Source organism: Alosa sapidissima, chromosome 18, assembly GCF_018492685.1.
Source record: "Alosa sapidissima isolate fAloSap1 chromosome 18, fAloSap1.pri, whole genome shotgun sequence".
NCBI lineage: Eukaryota > Metazoa > Chordata > Actinopteri > Clupeiformes > Clupeidae > Alosa > Alosa sapidissima.
Window position 1 is genome coordinate 20,927,225 of NC_055974.1, and position 15,539 is coordinate 20,942,763.

Sequence of the window (15,539 nt, forward strand, 5' to 3'; positions counted from 1 at the left end):
CGAATTATTAGAAGCATATCAAAACTATAATGTTTATTCCAATGACTGTAGGCCTAATAGTTTTTACTCACAAGGGAACAGAACACGTTACCTCTCCGCTTTGTTTTACCAGTGTCAGAGAAGGGTAGCCTGGCGAGCCAGACCCACATTAAAATGTAGGGTCTGGGCACTCACCGTTTGCAGTGCTCAGTCCGAGGGGCGGGATAATCAGTTGTCTTTCAAATTCCCTCTGCACGCAATAGGACGTAATAGGATATTTGTTTTAAAGTAGCAGGGAATTCAAGCCAAACCGTTGCAACTCTGCCATCAATCATTATGTTAAGCCCACCAAACGACTATACACGATTTCAATGTCCTGATTAAGTTTCGATTTCTGGAGCTCACAAGCCAACGGAGAGTTGCTAGACTAGCTAGGGGCGCGTCTAGATTTCTAGGCTAAGAGAAGGGCCATTTGTTCGGCATGTGGCTTCGTCTGTGATTGTTTAAATCGCTAATGAGAGCCGCCGTTATGTCTGCTAACCACCAGATGTCACTGTTGTATTCGATGCTTTGACACTTTGAAACACTTAGATACAATCAGGAAGAACCTTCCAAAGCCTCATGGGGCTTCATTCGCCCAACCCTAGTAGGCCTTATCCAATAAATTGCCATAGCCTACTCATAACCAAGAGGCATTATTTAGGTAGTTTACCTCCGTGGTTGGTTTAAAATGCTTATTTTAATACAGCAAGCTTCTGCAGGTTGAAAACAGCAGCAGTGGCAAGTAGACCTACATACTCAACCACAGGTGGTTTCCTACCATCAGAAATAGATACATGCAGGATATTTGAAAGACATTTGATAAGCCAGTTCTTAACAACAGTATAACTGTCATTACAGATCACAAACATGATAAATGCAGTATAGTTATTTTAAAACATGTGATGTGATTAGAACATTACAGCATATCTAACATTTTAGAAAGTAGCCTCGAGATGTGACATCATTTTCTGAAGCATTTCCTTGTTGCTGCTAACCTGACCTCATGTGCTTGCGTGATTTAGTAGCACACAACTGTTTATGAAGCCACCATTTTCTGAAGACCCTACCTGAGGACAGGTCATATGGACACAAAGGGGACCATCTTTACTTTAGGTTAGAGAATTTAATGAGTTGCTTCACATGGTTGATCACGGCAAGACTGTTACCCAGAGGATCTACTGAACTGATCTGAACCTGATGCAGTAAGTCAGGGAGAATTGTCTGTCTGATAGTCATCTAAATCCGATAACCAAGCTTTATTTTGAATAAAGCACCCAAGACTTGAGGTGATGTATGAAGTCAGTTTGTTGTATTCTAGTTTATTGTACACTAAGTTTGTGTTCTAGAAGTGACTCAAAGTGAAGTGGTTGACTGTGCTTAAATAATTCTAAATCATAATGATGTACCCACTGTACCTAATGCTTTAGTTGATGCATTGTTCATGCATGAGAGACAATGAACTCTTCTCAGTTCCTGATATAAAGGAAGATATAAAGGAATGAAATAATGCTGAAATCATGCATACATTTATATACCCTTATCGTAAAGTGTTACAGGTACTTTTTTGTTTTGGGTTGTAGACATGCAACACGGCACTCAGACATATTACAAAACACAGAACATCCTTGCATTACTGATGACCGACATGGACGCATCTCACACTCTTGTTTGTTTTTTGGTTAATAAAACATATTTTTGTTATAATCCAACCTCTTGACTCCATCTTTTGTTGTGGCCTTACCTCTAGTACATAACTGGATGTACATTCCAAGTTACGGTGTGTTGTGTGATTTTCCAGTGACCAGTGATGGGGCCTGAACATGGACCAAAGTTCAATGTGTCAGCAGAAGACTGGAACCTGGCCAAAACCAGACTGTCACTTCACTCCATTATCGGTCTGCAGGCGGGTCTGTGTGCCCTGATTTGGGCTGGACGGTCTCTGCTCCTGCATCGCCGTGGCGGCGGTCAGGTCTCCAAGCGTATGGTCTCCCTCCTCCTCAGCGACGCCTTGGAGATTCTCCTCATCCCTGTTGTGGTGGCCTCTCTACAGCACGACGGTCTGTGTTCTGCGGACGGCTTCGATTGCTTCACGCTCAGCTGCCTCCTGGGAGCCACCAGACTCTGGGGTTTATTCTTCCACCAGCTGGTGGCGCTAGAGGGGCTTTTCTCCCACAGATGGTTGTGTTTATGGTTTGCTAAGTTTTACACTGTTTGCTTTTTTCTCATTTGGTGTGTATGCATTGCCATATTTGGAATAATTTCAAAGTTTTCTGCTGTACTTGTTCTTCTGTTGTGCACTGGCTCCATTGTTAAAGTGGCAGTTATGTCTGTGTGCTTTAAAGCATCATGTTCATGTGCTTCGCTCTCACAAGCACCCAACAGACCAAGCTTAAGTGTGCTCATTGTAGCCACTTTCACACTTGGGTTCCTCTATGGTCCTTTCATTGCATGGATGGTATGGTTTGTCTTGTCACATGATCTGGCAGATAGAGATTTTAGTGACTTCTTTCCCTTCGGCGCAATGTTTGCCTGCCAGATGAGTTTTCGTGTAGTTGCAGACTCTCTGCTGTGTAGGCTAGTTTGCAAGGAGATCGCCCAAAGGAAGCCAACACAAGCAGAAGAACAAGAAAGACATCACAGAGATACTCATTTGGAATCACAACTTAGGCAGTTGTTGCTAACCTGACTTACCTTTGGAAAAAAGATAGAGAGGAACTATTTGCACATTTGTTTTGCAGATGGCATCCTGTGATTTGTTTTTTCATTTGTTTTTATTTGGGTGCAGATTGTTGGGTCAGAAGTGCCAGTACTGAAGCCTGATATGTTATGTTGCCTGCTGTGCTGTGTGTGTGTTTGTGTGTGTGTGTGTGTGTGTGTGTGTGTGTGTGTGTGTGTGTGGTGTGGTGGAGGTCTGTGGTGGAGGGACTTTTGTTCACACTTCTTTTCTCTTGCAGTGCACCGCAGCTTTTGCACTTTGCTCAGCCAGTGTGGCACGTATGGCACGGCAGAAATCACATTTGTTTGTGTGTTTGTGTGTGCGTGCATGTTGCATGTGTGTCCATGTGTGTGTGTGTGTGTGTGTGTGGGGGGGGGGGGGGGGTGGGGGGGGGTGTCCTGCACTTCCCTCAAAGATAGATTGTGAATCCTTCAAACATGTGGTGTGCAATAGTAACCTTCTATTTGTAATATAGTGATCGACATAGTGAGTTTTTTTGGTGTCTGTACGCTGTACATCAGATGTAAATTGTTATGTTCAAACAAGTCAGCTAGGCTAAACGTGTCTGAATTCTGAATTCAGCTAGGCTAAACGTGTCTGAATTCTGAATATAAATGCAAGAAAAGCCAACATTCTGTGTCATATGCAATTATTCTTACTGCTACTATTTAATTGGAGACATTCTGTGTACAACAAAATTATTTGCCTTTTTTAAACACAGTATATATAAATATATCCTATTTTAAATATCAACTGACTATTTTAAATATCAAAATAGTCCGTTTATAACCATTTAACACTCTAATCTGATGTGAGGAATAGTCAAAGGAAAATTCAGATTTTTCACCTAGATCTCTGTTTCTCGAATGTGACTGAGTACTATCGATACGAAATAAAACTAAAAACATCTGTGCTACCTATAGCTTGAGTTGCTGCTGCCTTGCAGCCAGAGAAGCCAGGCAGCTGCAGTGCTACACTCTGGGGGCATCTTTAAAATCATGCCCCCAGAGTGTAGCACTGTAGCTGCCTGGCTGCCGGAGTTTTCCTTCAATCGGAAAGATGAAACCATGCAATTATGAGCCACAGAACGGACAGTGAATAAATAGCAGTTTGACAAAACTCCCATGCAGGACCATGTTCAACTGAAAAGCCACTCCACTGTGTGGTCATTACAATGTGTTTGGTGCAAACAGCTATGCCAAGCTGTTTGGTGAAATCTAATACAAGCCCAATCAAAAAGGAAATCTTGCTTCGGCAATCATTAGTAACAGTGAGGGTGTAAGTTAACAGATGGATCATTGTGTAACAGAACAGAAGCAAAAAAAGAGAATGTTTTTTAGTTAATTACAACCCTTGCTGAGGCTTTGTCATGATGGCCTGAAGGGTTTCACACACTGGCCTATTTGACCTAAGAAGCCTACTTTGGGTAGTAGATAGATAGATAGATACTTTATTGATCCCCAAGGGGAAATTCAAGTATTTAAAAACGAAATGGCATTAACTTTAATCATGTCATAAATGAAACAGGCTCTCACCCACCAAATAAATCAAACACCCTCATTATGTCCTGATAACAACCAGACTAACAAGCACTATCTAGAACTAATCTTAAGACCTGTCATAGTCTTCTTGGACATTACTGGTATAGTGAGAGAGAAAACATTTTATTTGTGAAAATGAGATATAACCCTTTAATGTTGGAGAATTGGAGAGTGTTAGAGGTAGGCTTCACCCTTATTTGTCAATCACCTGGTGGCTGGGTCTAGCTGAGAATGGGGAATTCAGTGAAGTCCTGCACCACAGCACACACACACTTTGGCTCCGCATGCCACCCAGTGGTCAATTTGAATTATGCACGGAGCAGCACGGGGGAAGTCACTGGACCTAGACCTACTAGTTTGCGCTGGGAGACAGACAGACATGATAACGAATGGGGAAAAAAAGACAAAAAACAAAATAAAAAAACGCCAGTAACCATAATACATATGTTAAAACAATGGAACAAAATCATCACAGTAGCCCTAGTGGAAATATGGATACAAACTTATAAACATCATTTATTTGTATTGTTTTGTTACTTATATTCGGTTTTTATGTTGCATTTTCTTTAAGCTGCTTTTCTTTTTTAACTTTTTAATCTTAACTTTTTAAAATACTAAGAAGCACATTAGCCGTTGGCGCGCACAGCAGGACAGGGCGCTGTTTAAACTGTGAATGGAAGGGGAGTGTCTTTGGTGTTCAATTTCACACCGTGCCACCTCGAGGGCGAATGTTCTGGCACTTTTAAGCATCACCGCAACACTTCCCACACATTTTCTGACAAGCCACACTTCGGAGAGACTCGCCAAAGACAAGTGCAAAACACAAGTTTGCTCGTCCCAAAACTCGGACGAAATGGATGGAAGCAGTAGGCAACTCACCATGACCGGTCATGCCCCTTCTCTCTCAGTGGGCCTACAAATGCCAACATCACTTCTCCGTCCCCCGCCCCTCTTCCTCCGGGCGGCCGCGGCGGCAGCCTGCAACCCCTCGCTAGAGAGAGGCTATCCCCGGACTCCCAAGTGCGCCCGGTGTCGAAACCATGGCGTTGTGTCGGCGCTGAAAGGACACAAGCGCTTCTGCCGCTGGAGGGACTGCGTGTGCGCCAAGTGCACGCTCATCGCGGAGAGGCAGCGGGTGATGGCCGCGCAGGTGGCTCTTCGGCGGCAACAGGCGCAGGAGGAGAGTGAGGCGCGAGAGCTGCAGTTCATGTACACCGGTCCTGGGGCGACGGAACCCGGAGTTACCCTCACCTCGACAGCCGTTGGTTCAGGTGCTCCAGGCCTGACCTCCGCAAGACCAACCTCATTTGATCCCTTTGGAAATGGAGACCATAAAGACGGTATGTTTCCCACCAAAACCATGCGTCATTGCGCATAAACATACGATGATATAATTCAATAATACATCAATAAAATCGTATAGCGTAGGCGGTAAGTCTATAGGAATTATATTGAAAGCCTGTAGGCTATATGTAATGGTTTATGCTTAACTTACGTTGTTACTTAATTGTCTTATACCTGATGTGTTTCATTTTGCAGACAAGTTGGTGAAATATAATGTTTACAACGGATTTATGGGTCGATCCCTGTTTGCTCCCGGTAACTCTATACTGCACTCTCCCATCGAGAGGGAAGACACCTGTGGGGGTCGAGAGAAAACGCACCAAGATCTTGACAAAACCAGTGGCAGTCCCTCACCTGATGGGTTCGACCGCAGGTCTGACCGTTCTGCCAGTCCACGATCGCAGTTATCGTCTGATCCAGAATCGGGCAGCGATTCAGAGAAACCCAAGGAGTATACCTCCTACGAGCAAAGCGGGTCAGGTGCCATGGGGAAAAACAGAGACCCTACCAACGTCATGATGAAGATCTTCCCTCATCTACAACGGGACACTTTGGATTCGGCGCTGAAAACCTGCACCGGGGACATAGTTAGAGCCATCGAGATGCTTCTAAACTCGAAGGAGAATAAAGGCTCTCCTGAGACCAGTGGACTGTCCAGACCAGACAACTCGACCGCCCCGAGGCCATCCACAATCCGACCCTTAGGCGCAGCCATAGGGGGTTTCAGCTCCAAATCAGCTTTCTCCCCCCTCCAAACGTCGATGGCAAGCGCAGTCGGGAGCGACGGGTTGTATGGACTAAGCCCACGCTTCGGCATATCTCCACTTCGTTTGGCTTACTCGACATCGGGCGCAGGATTACCGAGTATAATGGCACCTTACGTGACCTCCGGGCTTATACCAACGCTCCCGTTTCGACCGCCACTGGACTATTCATTCCCAGGTGTGATTCGGGACATCTCTTGCCTTCAAGCCAAAGATTCTTTTCCAAATACAAGCATTTATTCCCGTCTTAGCAACGAAAAATAATATATATCTGATATTATAACACTATATTTTATATTTTTGTACAAAGATTTTCTTTCCCCCCGTTTTTATACATCGTCATTGGCTCAATCAATTATTATAACCCATTGTGCCTCAATGATATCCAGTCTATAAATTAATATTCAGGAACTGTACGAACTGGAACTTTTTACGACTTATCTTTACTTTGACAGTTTGTAACTATTGTACATAACGTTATTTTCACAAATAAATACAAATAAGAAAACTGTGTTGTTCTGTTATTGCGGGGTCAAGTGATGCACTTTAACTCAGGAAACTTAAATATTGAGAGAGAGAGAGAGAGAGAGAGAGGGAGGGAGTTCTTTTTGTGTACCTGTGAAAGTGCAAAATAAGAACTCCTTCAGTTTGAGGTGAAGCTATTCAAAGATGTCTGGCATCAGGTGAAACATTTCATAACTAGAGATGAAAATAGCTGAATGGCTACATTATGGAACTTTAAAGGATCACTGTATAGGTCCTTTTATAGAGTTAACCTACTTGGATTTGTGAACTTGTAGGCCTATGCAGTGTGGGAACGGACAGTTAAATGGCCCTATCTCTTCTCTCCGTTGATCATCTCAGCCTTGTGTTGAGTGTCAGATTCAGTCTAAAGATGACTTAGCATACAAACGATGCAGCTATATTTTATAATGCATTGACCAACTGATCAAACACTGGTGGTTATTGAAAGGGCCATTTTTAGATTAATGTATTTAGGCCTAGGCTATAGGCTACCCTTCAGTCAAAATGGGTCTCTTCTGAAATACCAATGTCATAGTTTATATAAAATGAAGGAAACAATTAATGCACTTCAAAGAAAAAAAAAGTTTGTAAATATTACAAGTACAAACAAAACAATTACAAAAGTATCCACAATACAAGAGTGAAACAGTTATAGACCAGCGATCACATTTCACTCATTATAAACATGAATTTCAGCAGGCTAATGTCAAATTACTGTGCCACTTAGCTGAGGGAAAATGTTCTTGCAATCCTGATCAGTGACTGTTACACTTGGGACTTTGATTAATAAATAAGTACATTAACATATTTTTAAAATGACCTATTTAATTGGTGATTTTTGATGATTTGTGTCACAGAAAATGAAAGTTCAATGCTCAACAAATTTAGAATTTACTGTGTGTTAAGAATTAAGAATGTAAGAGTATGGGCAATAGATGACATTTGCCTAAAAACTTGTAAATACTGTAACTGTAAATAGACATTTATTTGAAATGGGACTTGGGTGATGCAACTTGGTCTAGCAAGAGCTCTCTCTCTGCCTCTCTCTCTCTTTCCCTTGGGGATCAATAAAATATCTCTCTCTCTCTCTCTCTCTTACACACACACACACACACACACACACACACACACACCCACACACACACACACACACACACACACACACACACACACACACACACACACACACATGTTAATTACATACATTAAGTAGGCCTACATTAGAAGGCCTATTAGTTTACGCACGGTAGCGGGCCCATTAGGCTACTTTTGATAGGTTACTGTAGCTTTAAAAGGGAACCCTGCAAACCGTAAACAATGACGTATTTAATACCACGTGGCCCAGACACAGGAAGCGCCAAAACAACATTGCAATGGCATCTTGACAGGTGTATATATGACAATTAAATGCAAGATCGTCGCGCTTCATGTGACATATCAATTTATTTTGTTTCTTTTTCCGAAGTCGGCAGACAACAGGCTGTGATTCACAGGCTGTGAATTAAACCTAGTGTGTTATTAATTAAATCTCTGTTATGTGACAGTTAACAAGCTCACATATTAAGCTCCTAGCAGTCCAGTGCGAGTGAATGTCATTTGCCTAGCCTGTCTGTCTGCTACCCGGACGCCCCATTATTAATAAGCCGTATCACCCTGATCGTTAAACTGCTTTATCAGCATCGCAAACGCGCAACTCCAGCTGATTCCACGGACATGCATTATCACATCGCCGTAGCTGTCATCTGGGCTGCTGTGTTTGTGGAATCGAGGAAGATCCGGGGCATATCTCTGTCTTGTGAGTGACAAACATTAGATTATGTAGGCTTGGCTAAGACTTGGACACACACACAACACTGTAAAACTGCCTCGAATGATTGAACCAGACTGGACTGTCAAATAGTCTAGGCTAGGCTAGCCTACTCCATGTCCATTTGTCTGCAGCAGCAATGGTAGCCTAAATGAATAAGTGCTCAAAGCAATTTGTGAAATAACTTTAACCTAGTTTGCATGATGTCTTTCGGGGTGTCATGTGCATATCGTTGTGGTTTGTTTTGCAGATAAGAGATTTTACAAAGAGAGGAAGTCATTCCTTTGCATAGATGGCTCAAAACTGATTCCCTTCGAGCAAGTGAATGACGACTACTGCGACTGCGCGGATGGGTCCGATGAACCGGGTAGAGCATATTTGCATTTATTTCGTTGTGTATGACTTTCCACTGCAGTTGACAAACTGCTCATCATCATCACACAATTGTCCCCGAACGGGCTGTTATAGTGTGTGAGGCAGTGTAGCTGAACAAGTTATGAACGTTTTTAAACAGACTCGTTTCAGCCCATTAAATGTACAGGCAGACCGACAACAGTCAGAGGTCACCAAATTGAAACAAGTTCTTAAATTCGGATTCGACGATCTGCCATCAGAGCATTGTTTATTTCTATGGTGAAACATCTGCTAAATTGCTTGCAGCCGAATAGCAGTGCACTACCACCACCTGGTGGTTAATTTAATCATTTCTTTACCATACTAGAGTCCATCCTGTAGCTGTTCCTGTTGTTGGTGCCTTTGGTGATCTTTCCCATCTCACATTTCTCCCTGGAATAACTTATCTATTCCTGCAAAATCAAAACTCAATATACTTTAATAGTGCAATAATATCAAAATTAGCTAAAGAAGCAGTTTGTTCTGCTGAAATACAGTGAGATGTTTGAGGTGAGACGTAGACTACAGACTACTGTGCACATGTGTTATTTGTTATTGACATAGCTTTCTCCTCTCAGGCACTGCAGCTTGTCCTAATGGGCATTTCTATTGCACAAACTTGGGCTTCCGACCACACTACATCCAGTCCTCCAGAGTCAACGACGGCATCTGTGGTGAGTGTGTGTTCCTATAGCATAAACATGACAGAACATAAAAGATACGCAACACACATGGACATGATATGACGCATGTGTTTGGTGGAATATGTTGTGATTTTACCTCAATATTCCAAAACCCTAAAAATGAAAAACCCCATATAATCCTGAGATAATATAAGGAAGGCTGTTAGATGCAGCACATAGTCAAGAATGACACTGGTAAGATGCCTAGTTCAGCTGTGCAGTTATTGGTGGTGTGATTTAGAGGTCTCGCTGAGTCTAGATTAGGGGTCTCAAACTCAAATGAGCTGGGGGCCACTTCTGCCAACGTCATCTGATTGGATGGCCGGCTATTTCTGAAAATGCAATGTTTTTTTTTTTTTTTCAAATACCACACAAAACTGCAAACAGAAAGTGCAAGTGTTTTTATCTCTTTTTAGACACCTGTGCTAGCAACCTTAGCTTATAAATAAAATAATGATAAAATAAATATTAATTCAAATTATAAAACAAACAAAAAGCATAAAAACAGGTATGTGTGTGTTTCACACCAAATAAAAATATTTTCCTCTGATAACTTATTTAAACCTGCATGGCAAACTTTAGGGTTAAGAAAACAACACCATTGGATTTTGACATCAAAATTTCAAAAGGTTTGAAAGTGGTCAGAGATAAAGTCCTACTGTAAATATAAAAATCTATATGAACAAAAGTTTATGAAGGGGGTAAATTTACCCATCTAATTTGCCACTGGATAGCACGCACCTCAAATTATGCACCTTTCAGTAAATACTGGATGTTGAACATATTTGAGCAGGTTTACTTTCTTTTTTGTCATATTACCCATATAACAAATTAACAGAAAAACATTAGGCCTAAGATGTAAATTACTAGCCTGTATTACACGGCTCTTCATAATGCTGCAGAATGCTCCATTCACTTGAATGGGCCTTCCCAATCTTCGGTGGTCTGCTAAGTAAGGGATAATGTATAGAACGCCGGTCATTATTAGGAAAATAAGTCCCGACAGGGCGAACCAGACAGGGCGAACCTCCAGCTATGTTGAGCAGAGGGTCAAAATAAGCATGGTATGCTTAGTGGACACCGTCGTACACACGCAAAGACGCACCTCCATTCACAGACGCACCGTGACTATCACTGTCAATAGTCGATCATAATCTCCAAAAGGCAGATATTCTCCTTCAGAATCAGAATAGGTGAATAACATAGCCTACCCAAGACTTCATCACACGTGAAAGGTTTTTCAACATTTTCTGCTTCAATTTGTGCAAAATTACTGCCTGCATCTAGCCTGACGTAGTCATACTCAATTCTAGTCAGAATATGAGTCTGATACTGCTCCATTGGGACATAATTATGGGGCGTGTTTCAACCGATACAGGGGGGGGAATGCCTCTGCACTCAATTGGATAGACCTAACCAATCAGAGCAACGAAATAGCTTACCGTGAGGTGTAGGAAGAAAACACACAAACCGTCCTTCTTCTCCACAAATGCCTTAACATTATTTGCTGGTCTTTTGTAAAAGTTGCCGTCAATAACTCCTAGCCCAGTGTTTTTCAACCTTTTTTGTGCCACGGCACACTTTAGACACTTAAAATGTCCCACGGCACACTAACATCCTGTGTGAAGAAAAAATAAACATACCATAGCCTAAAATTTCAAATAATACACAGATATGGCCTTATTATGGCTTCTATCAAGACCTGCTCAATAAAACAAGCGCCCTCTGTTTCATTTGTAGGTGACTATATTTAATTTAATTGTTGTTATGAACTGGATATGTGATGATTCTGTGAATTCTGGATATGGGGCCCCCGTTGTACAATGCCTGCATACCACAAATAGTGCAATCATACAATCAATGAGAGCATGTGGTTATAAATTCGATTATTTGATGCAACAGTTGCTTTTCTGGACCAGTGAGTGACATTTGGGTAATTTTCTGCGGCACACCTGATGATCTCTCACGGCACACTAGTGTGCCCCGGCACAGTAGTTGAAAAACACTGTCCTAGCCTACAACACTCATTAGCGAAATCTAAGAGATACGTAGTAGGGTAGGCTATTAGGAAAAAACTGATAGCCTATATACCCTCCGTTTTTAAAAATAATTCTGTTGAACACTGATATGCTACAAACATGTTACACAGCTAGGAAAGGTTGTCGCAAATCCCTCGAACAGGTGGTCAATCAGACATTTCAAACAAACGAGGGAACATGTCGCAAATGCAACAGCGCTGTTTCCCTTAATGAAAGTGACACCACGAGTTTTTCCACATCTCAACTTTAGTCAAAGTTTTCAGAAATAATCGTTTTCTTTGATAAAACTTCATTAAATAATATGCATTTTCCATATGGGGTCTTAAAAGCCATGTATCCCTCTAGCCACAGCATTTTGTTTCAAACATAAGCCTAATCTAAGCGTGCTCAGATGACGTGATAGACCAGGCGCTGTTGCTCACCTGTCCATCATCGTAAAGGCCGATTTGATTGGTCCGTCCGATCTAGGATGAGCATACTTGCTCCAAAATGGAGCAATGCCAGACCGAACTTCCTGACCTCAAATGTTGTGGGCGGGACTAAGTTCGGAATGGCACCCAAGCTAGCCTGCATCGCTTCCGCGTCATTACAAACAAATGCACGTCTTCGTGTTTCTCGCGTGTAATGCATCATTTCCTGAAAACTTTGTGCAGCGAATTTGGGCTTGAATCGAAGCTCTGGATGTCTGGCAACTAGTGGAGGAGAGTAGAAATGCTTCAGCGTTCAATAGCTCCTACCACAGACAGCGTTCTATAGCTCCTACCACAGACAGCGTTCTATAGCTCCTACCACAGACAGCATTCTATAGCTCCTACCACAGACAGCGTTCAATAGCTCCTACCACAGACAGCGTTCTATAGCTCCTACCACAGACAGCTTTCTATAGCTCCTACCACAGACAGCATTCCATAGCTATGAGCTAATAGAGGTTCTCTCTCTCTTTCTTTCTCTTTTTTTTCTCTCTCTCTCTCTCTCACACACTCACAGACACACACACACACACACACACACCTCGGCCTAGAATGAAACAGCAAACAGAAAAATAAAACAATTTAGAAATAAAAAGAGTACAAGTGACTAGTCAAGCTGTGCAAGCTGGTACCTAGACCAAAGATACCCATCAGACAAGAAAGTACGGTACAGCTGGCTATACATTACACACAAGACAAACAGATATTACAAAACATTACACAGAACAAACAGGTAAACAAAAAACATACAGTAAAACACATACAAGACCAGTACAGTGTGGATAATGTACATTAACAGTTTGGGAATTAAATGACAGTGTGAGACTTAGGGATGTGATTACCCATGGTTACAAGTTTGGTTTACCTTAATCCATGTTTTGAGTTTATGTTTAAAAGTTGGAAAGTTGTTTCTTTCTTCTTGTTGTTCTTTTGAAGAAAATGTATTTTTCTCCAGCCAGGGTAAATGAAAAGCTCTGTCAAACACATGAACTGCTTCGTCCTCTACTCCAGAAGTCTCTATGGTGTGATACATTTTAATTTCTATGGTTTTGGTTTCCCCCCCTAGATTGCTGCGATGGGTCTGATGAGTACAACAGCTCAGCCCACTGCCAGAATACATGCAGGTTAGTGATTCCACTTGTCCCTGGAAAGTGGTGATGGTGATGGTGTGTGTGTGTGTGTGTGTGTGTGTGTGTGTGTGTGTGTGTGTGTGTGTGTGTGTGTGTAGAGGTCCATTCAGGTTGGGTCCTTTTTTTTTGTCCGTTTGTCTGTCTGTCTGTCTGTCTGTGTGCATGTCCCCTCACATAGCCACACAAGTACTCATCCGATTTGCCTCAAAACCGCCATTTTAGGGTCACCAAAAGGGCAGCCGTGGCCTACTGGTTAGCACTTCGGACTTGTAACCGGAGGGTTGCCATTTCAAACCCCGACCAGTAGGCACGGCTAAAGTGCCCTTGAGCAAGGCACCAAACCCCTCACTGCTCCCCGAGCGCCGCTGTTGATGCAGGCAGCTCACTGCGCCGGGATTAGTGTGTGCTTCACCTCACTGTGTGTACACTGTGTGCTGTGTCTGTTTCACTAATTCACGGATTGGGATAAATGCAGTGACCAAATTTCCCTCACGGGATCAAAAGAGTATATATACTATATACTATACCATATACATTAAGGGTCACCATTGCCTGGTCCTCCTACATGATGATATGGATCCAGATTAGTGACCAGGTACGCTTTATTTACTGACCGATCATAGAGGCGAAGGGCAGCAGTGGCCTGACATCTGCTGTGTTTCTTAAAGAAACTGCTCACACCACCAGGCTCATAGCACTGCTCACACCACCAGGCTCACAGCACTGCTCACACCACCAGGCTCATAGCACTGCTCACACCACCAGGCTCATAGCACTGCTCACACCACCCGGCTCATAGCACTCGCTTGCTGTTCTATGTGAGACGGCTCTAAGGTGGGAATCACACTGAAAATGGGAAAGTGAAGTAAGAAGTGTGAAATTGTGTAAAAAAAACGAAACAGGGAAACACAACACAGTGTTCAGATCTGTTAGGTTATCAGCTGTCTCAGACCGTTTTGGATATCACACCCTTTTAAGAACTGTGCAGCTTCGGTTTGGTCAGACGTCTGAAATGTCGTCCAGATACACAGAATTCACATTGATGAGTGTTGTGCTTACGTTCCAAATTGATCTTAAATCAATCCACTTTCGGAAACGGCAACCCATAGAAAAAACACTTATTTACTACTGGCCAGTAGTAAATAAGGCCCATATTGGGGGTATCATAGGCCCCAGATACCACTTTCACCTTCCATTGAAAACACACACTAGTTTATGGGTAGTGTAGTTCAAAGCATTTCATTCAGATCAGCATTCAGAGCATTACTGCAACAAAGATTTAGATAAATTCAATAATTATCACAGATACCACTATAAATAAATAAATAGATAAATTCAATAATTATCACAGATACCACTGTGATAATTATTGAATATGACCAAAGAAAGATGAAATACAATGGTGTTATTTGCATTATCTATGCCTAGAGGTTATCTAAAACATACACTCTATGAAAAGCATTGCATTACCTTCAAGTGATTATAGAGATGGTTTATAATATTGATACTGATCACTTGTTATTGGGAAGCAAATTATCTGCAGTTAGAACTATAGCAGTACCACACTTCACCACCAGGTGGCAGTGCTCCTCTACCACGCTGTAGATTTGTCTAACTTCCTTGAAAAAAAGATGGTTCTGTCTTCTTCCATGATACATTTTATAGTTTCTATTCACATCACATTAATCACAAAAACATGTACACACATAACATGTATAAAATTGTAGATGTATAAAACATATTAAATGTCAACTTTGAGAGTAAAAATAAAGCAACATAGATTACACATACACAAAGCAAATACAAGAGTTGCTGTTTTGTGATGTTGTAAGAGCTGTGATGACAAATTGTTGTTTTGGCTTCTATGCTGTGAGTACATGTGTTCTATGCAGAAGTCCAGTGTGGTGTGTGACTCTGCTTGCCCACCCCACGTTACCCACACGACACGGGTTACGTTGGCTACTCTGGGTTACATGTACACGTACATGCTGCGACCCGGAGGTTTATACTCTCTTAATATGAATGTGTTGTCCCTATCTGGACACAGAGATGTGTTAAAAACAAGTTGTGTTGTTTTCAACACATGTTTTTTAAGAGTGTATAGGG

General features: G+C 42.0%; 2 protein-coding genes across 8 annotated transcripts in view; both read left to right on the forward strand.

Annotated features, from left to right (window-relative positions):
• The first annotated feature begins 5,033 nt into the window (after positions 1-5,033).
• LOC121689686 (doublesex- and mab-3-related transcription factor A1-like) lies at positions 5,034-6,894 on the forward strand. Its single transcript, XM_042069703.1, has 2 exons — positions 5,034-5,618; positions 5,818-6,894. Exons 1-2 carry the CDS (start codon positions 5,132-5,134, stop codon positions 6,648-6,650), a joined length of 1,320 nt encoding a protein of 439 aa, XP_041925637.1. The 5' UTR covers positions 5,034-5,131; the 3' UTR covers positions 6,651-6,894.
• Positions 6,895-8,262: 1,368 nt separating this feature from the next.
• The window catches only part of LOC121689687 (glucosidase 2 subunit beta-like), a 185,321-nt gene continuing 178,044 nt past the window's right edge, over positions 8,263-15,539 (forward strand). For all 7 annotated transcript variants that reach the window (XM_042069704.1, XM_042069706.1, XM_042069705.1 and 4 more), the window contains exons 1-4: positions 8,263-8,706; positions 8,969-9,085; positions 9,690-9,785; positions 13,370-13,427. In XM_042069704.1, the coding sequence (XP_041925638.1) occupies positions 8,625-8,706; positions 8,969-9,085; positions 9,690-9,785; positions 13,370-13,427 (353 nt within the window). In that variant the 5' untranslated portion in view covers positions 8,263-8,624. The remainder of the gene's footprint in view (positions 8,707-8,968; positions 9,086-9,689; positions 9,786-13,369; positions 13,428-15,539) is intronic.

Excerpts from the sequence above, each read along its gene's own strand:
- LOC121689686 (XM_042069703.1), top strand. The coding sequence starts at position 5,132 with ATGGATGGAAGCAGTAGGCAACTCACCATGACCGGTCATGCCCCTTCT. Across the intron at positions 5,619-5,817 it reads AAATGGAGACCATAAAGACG|ACAAGTTGGTGAAATATAAT; the intron begins GTATGTTTCCCA and ends TTCATTTTGCAG.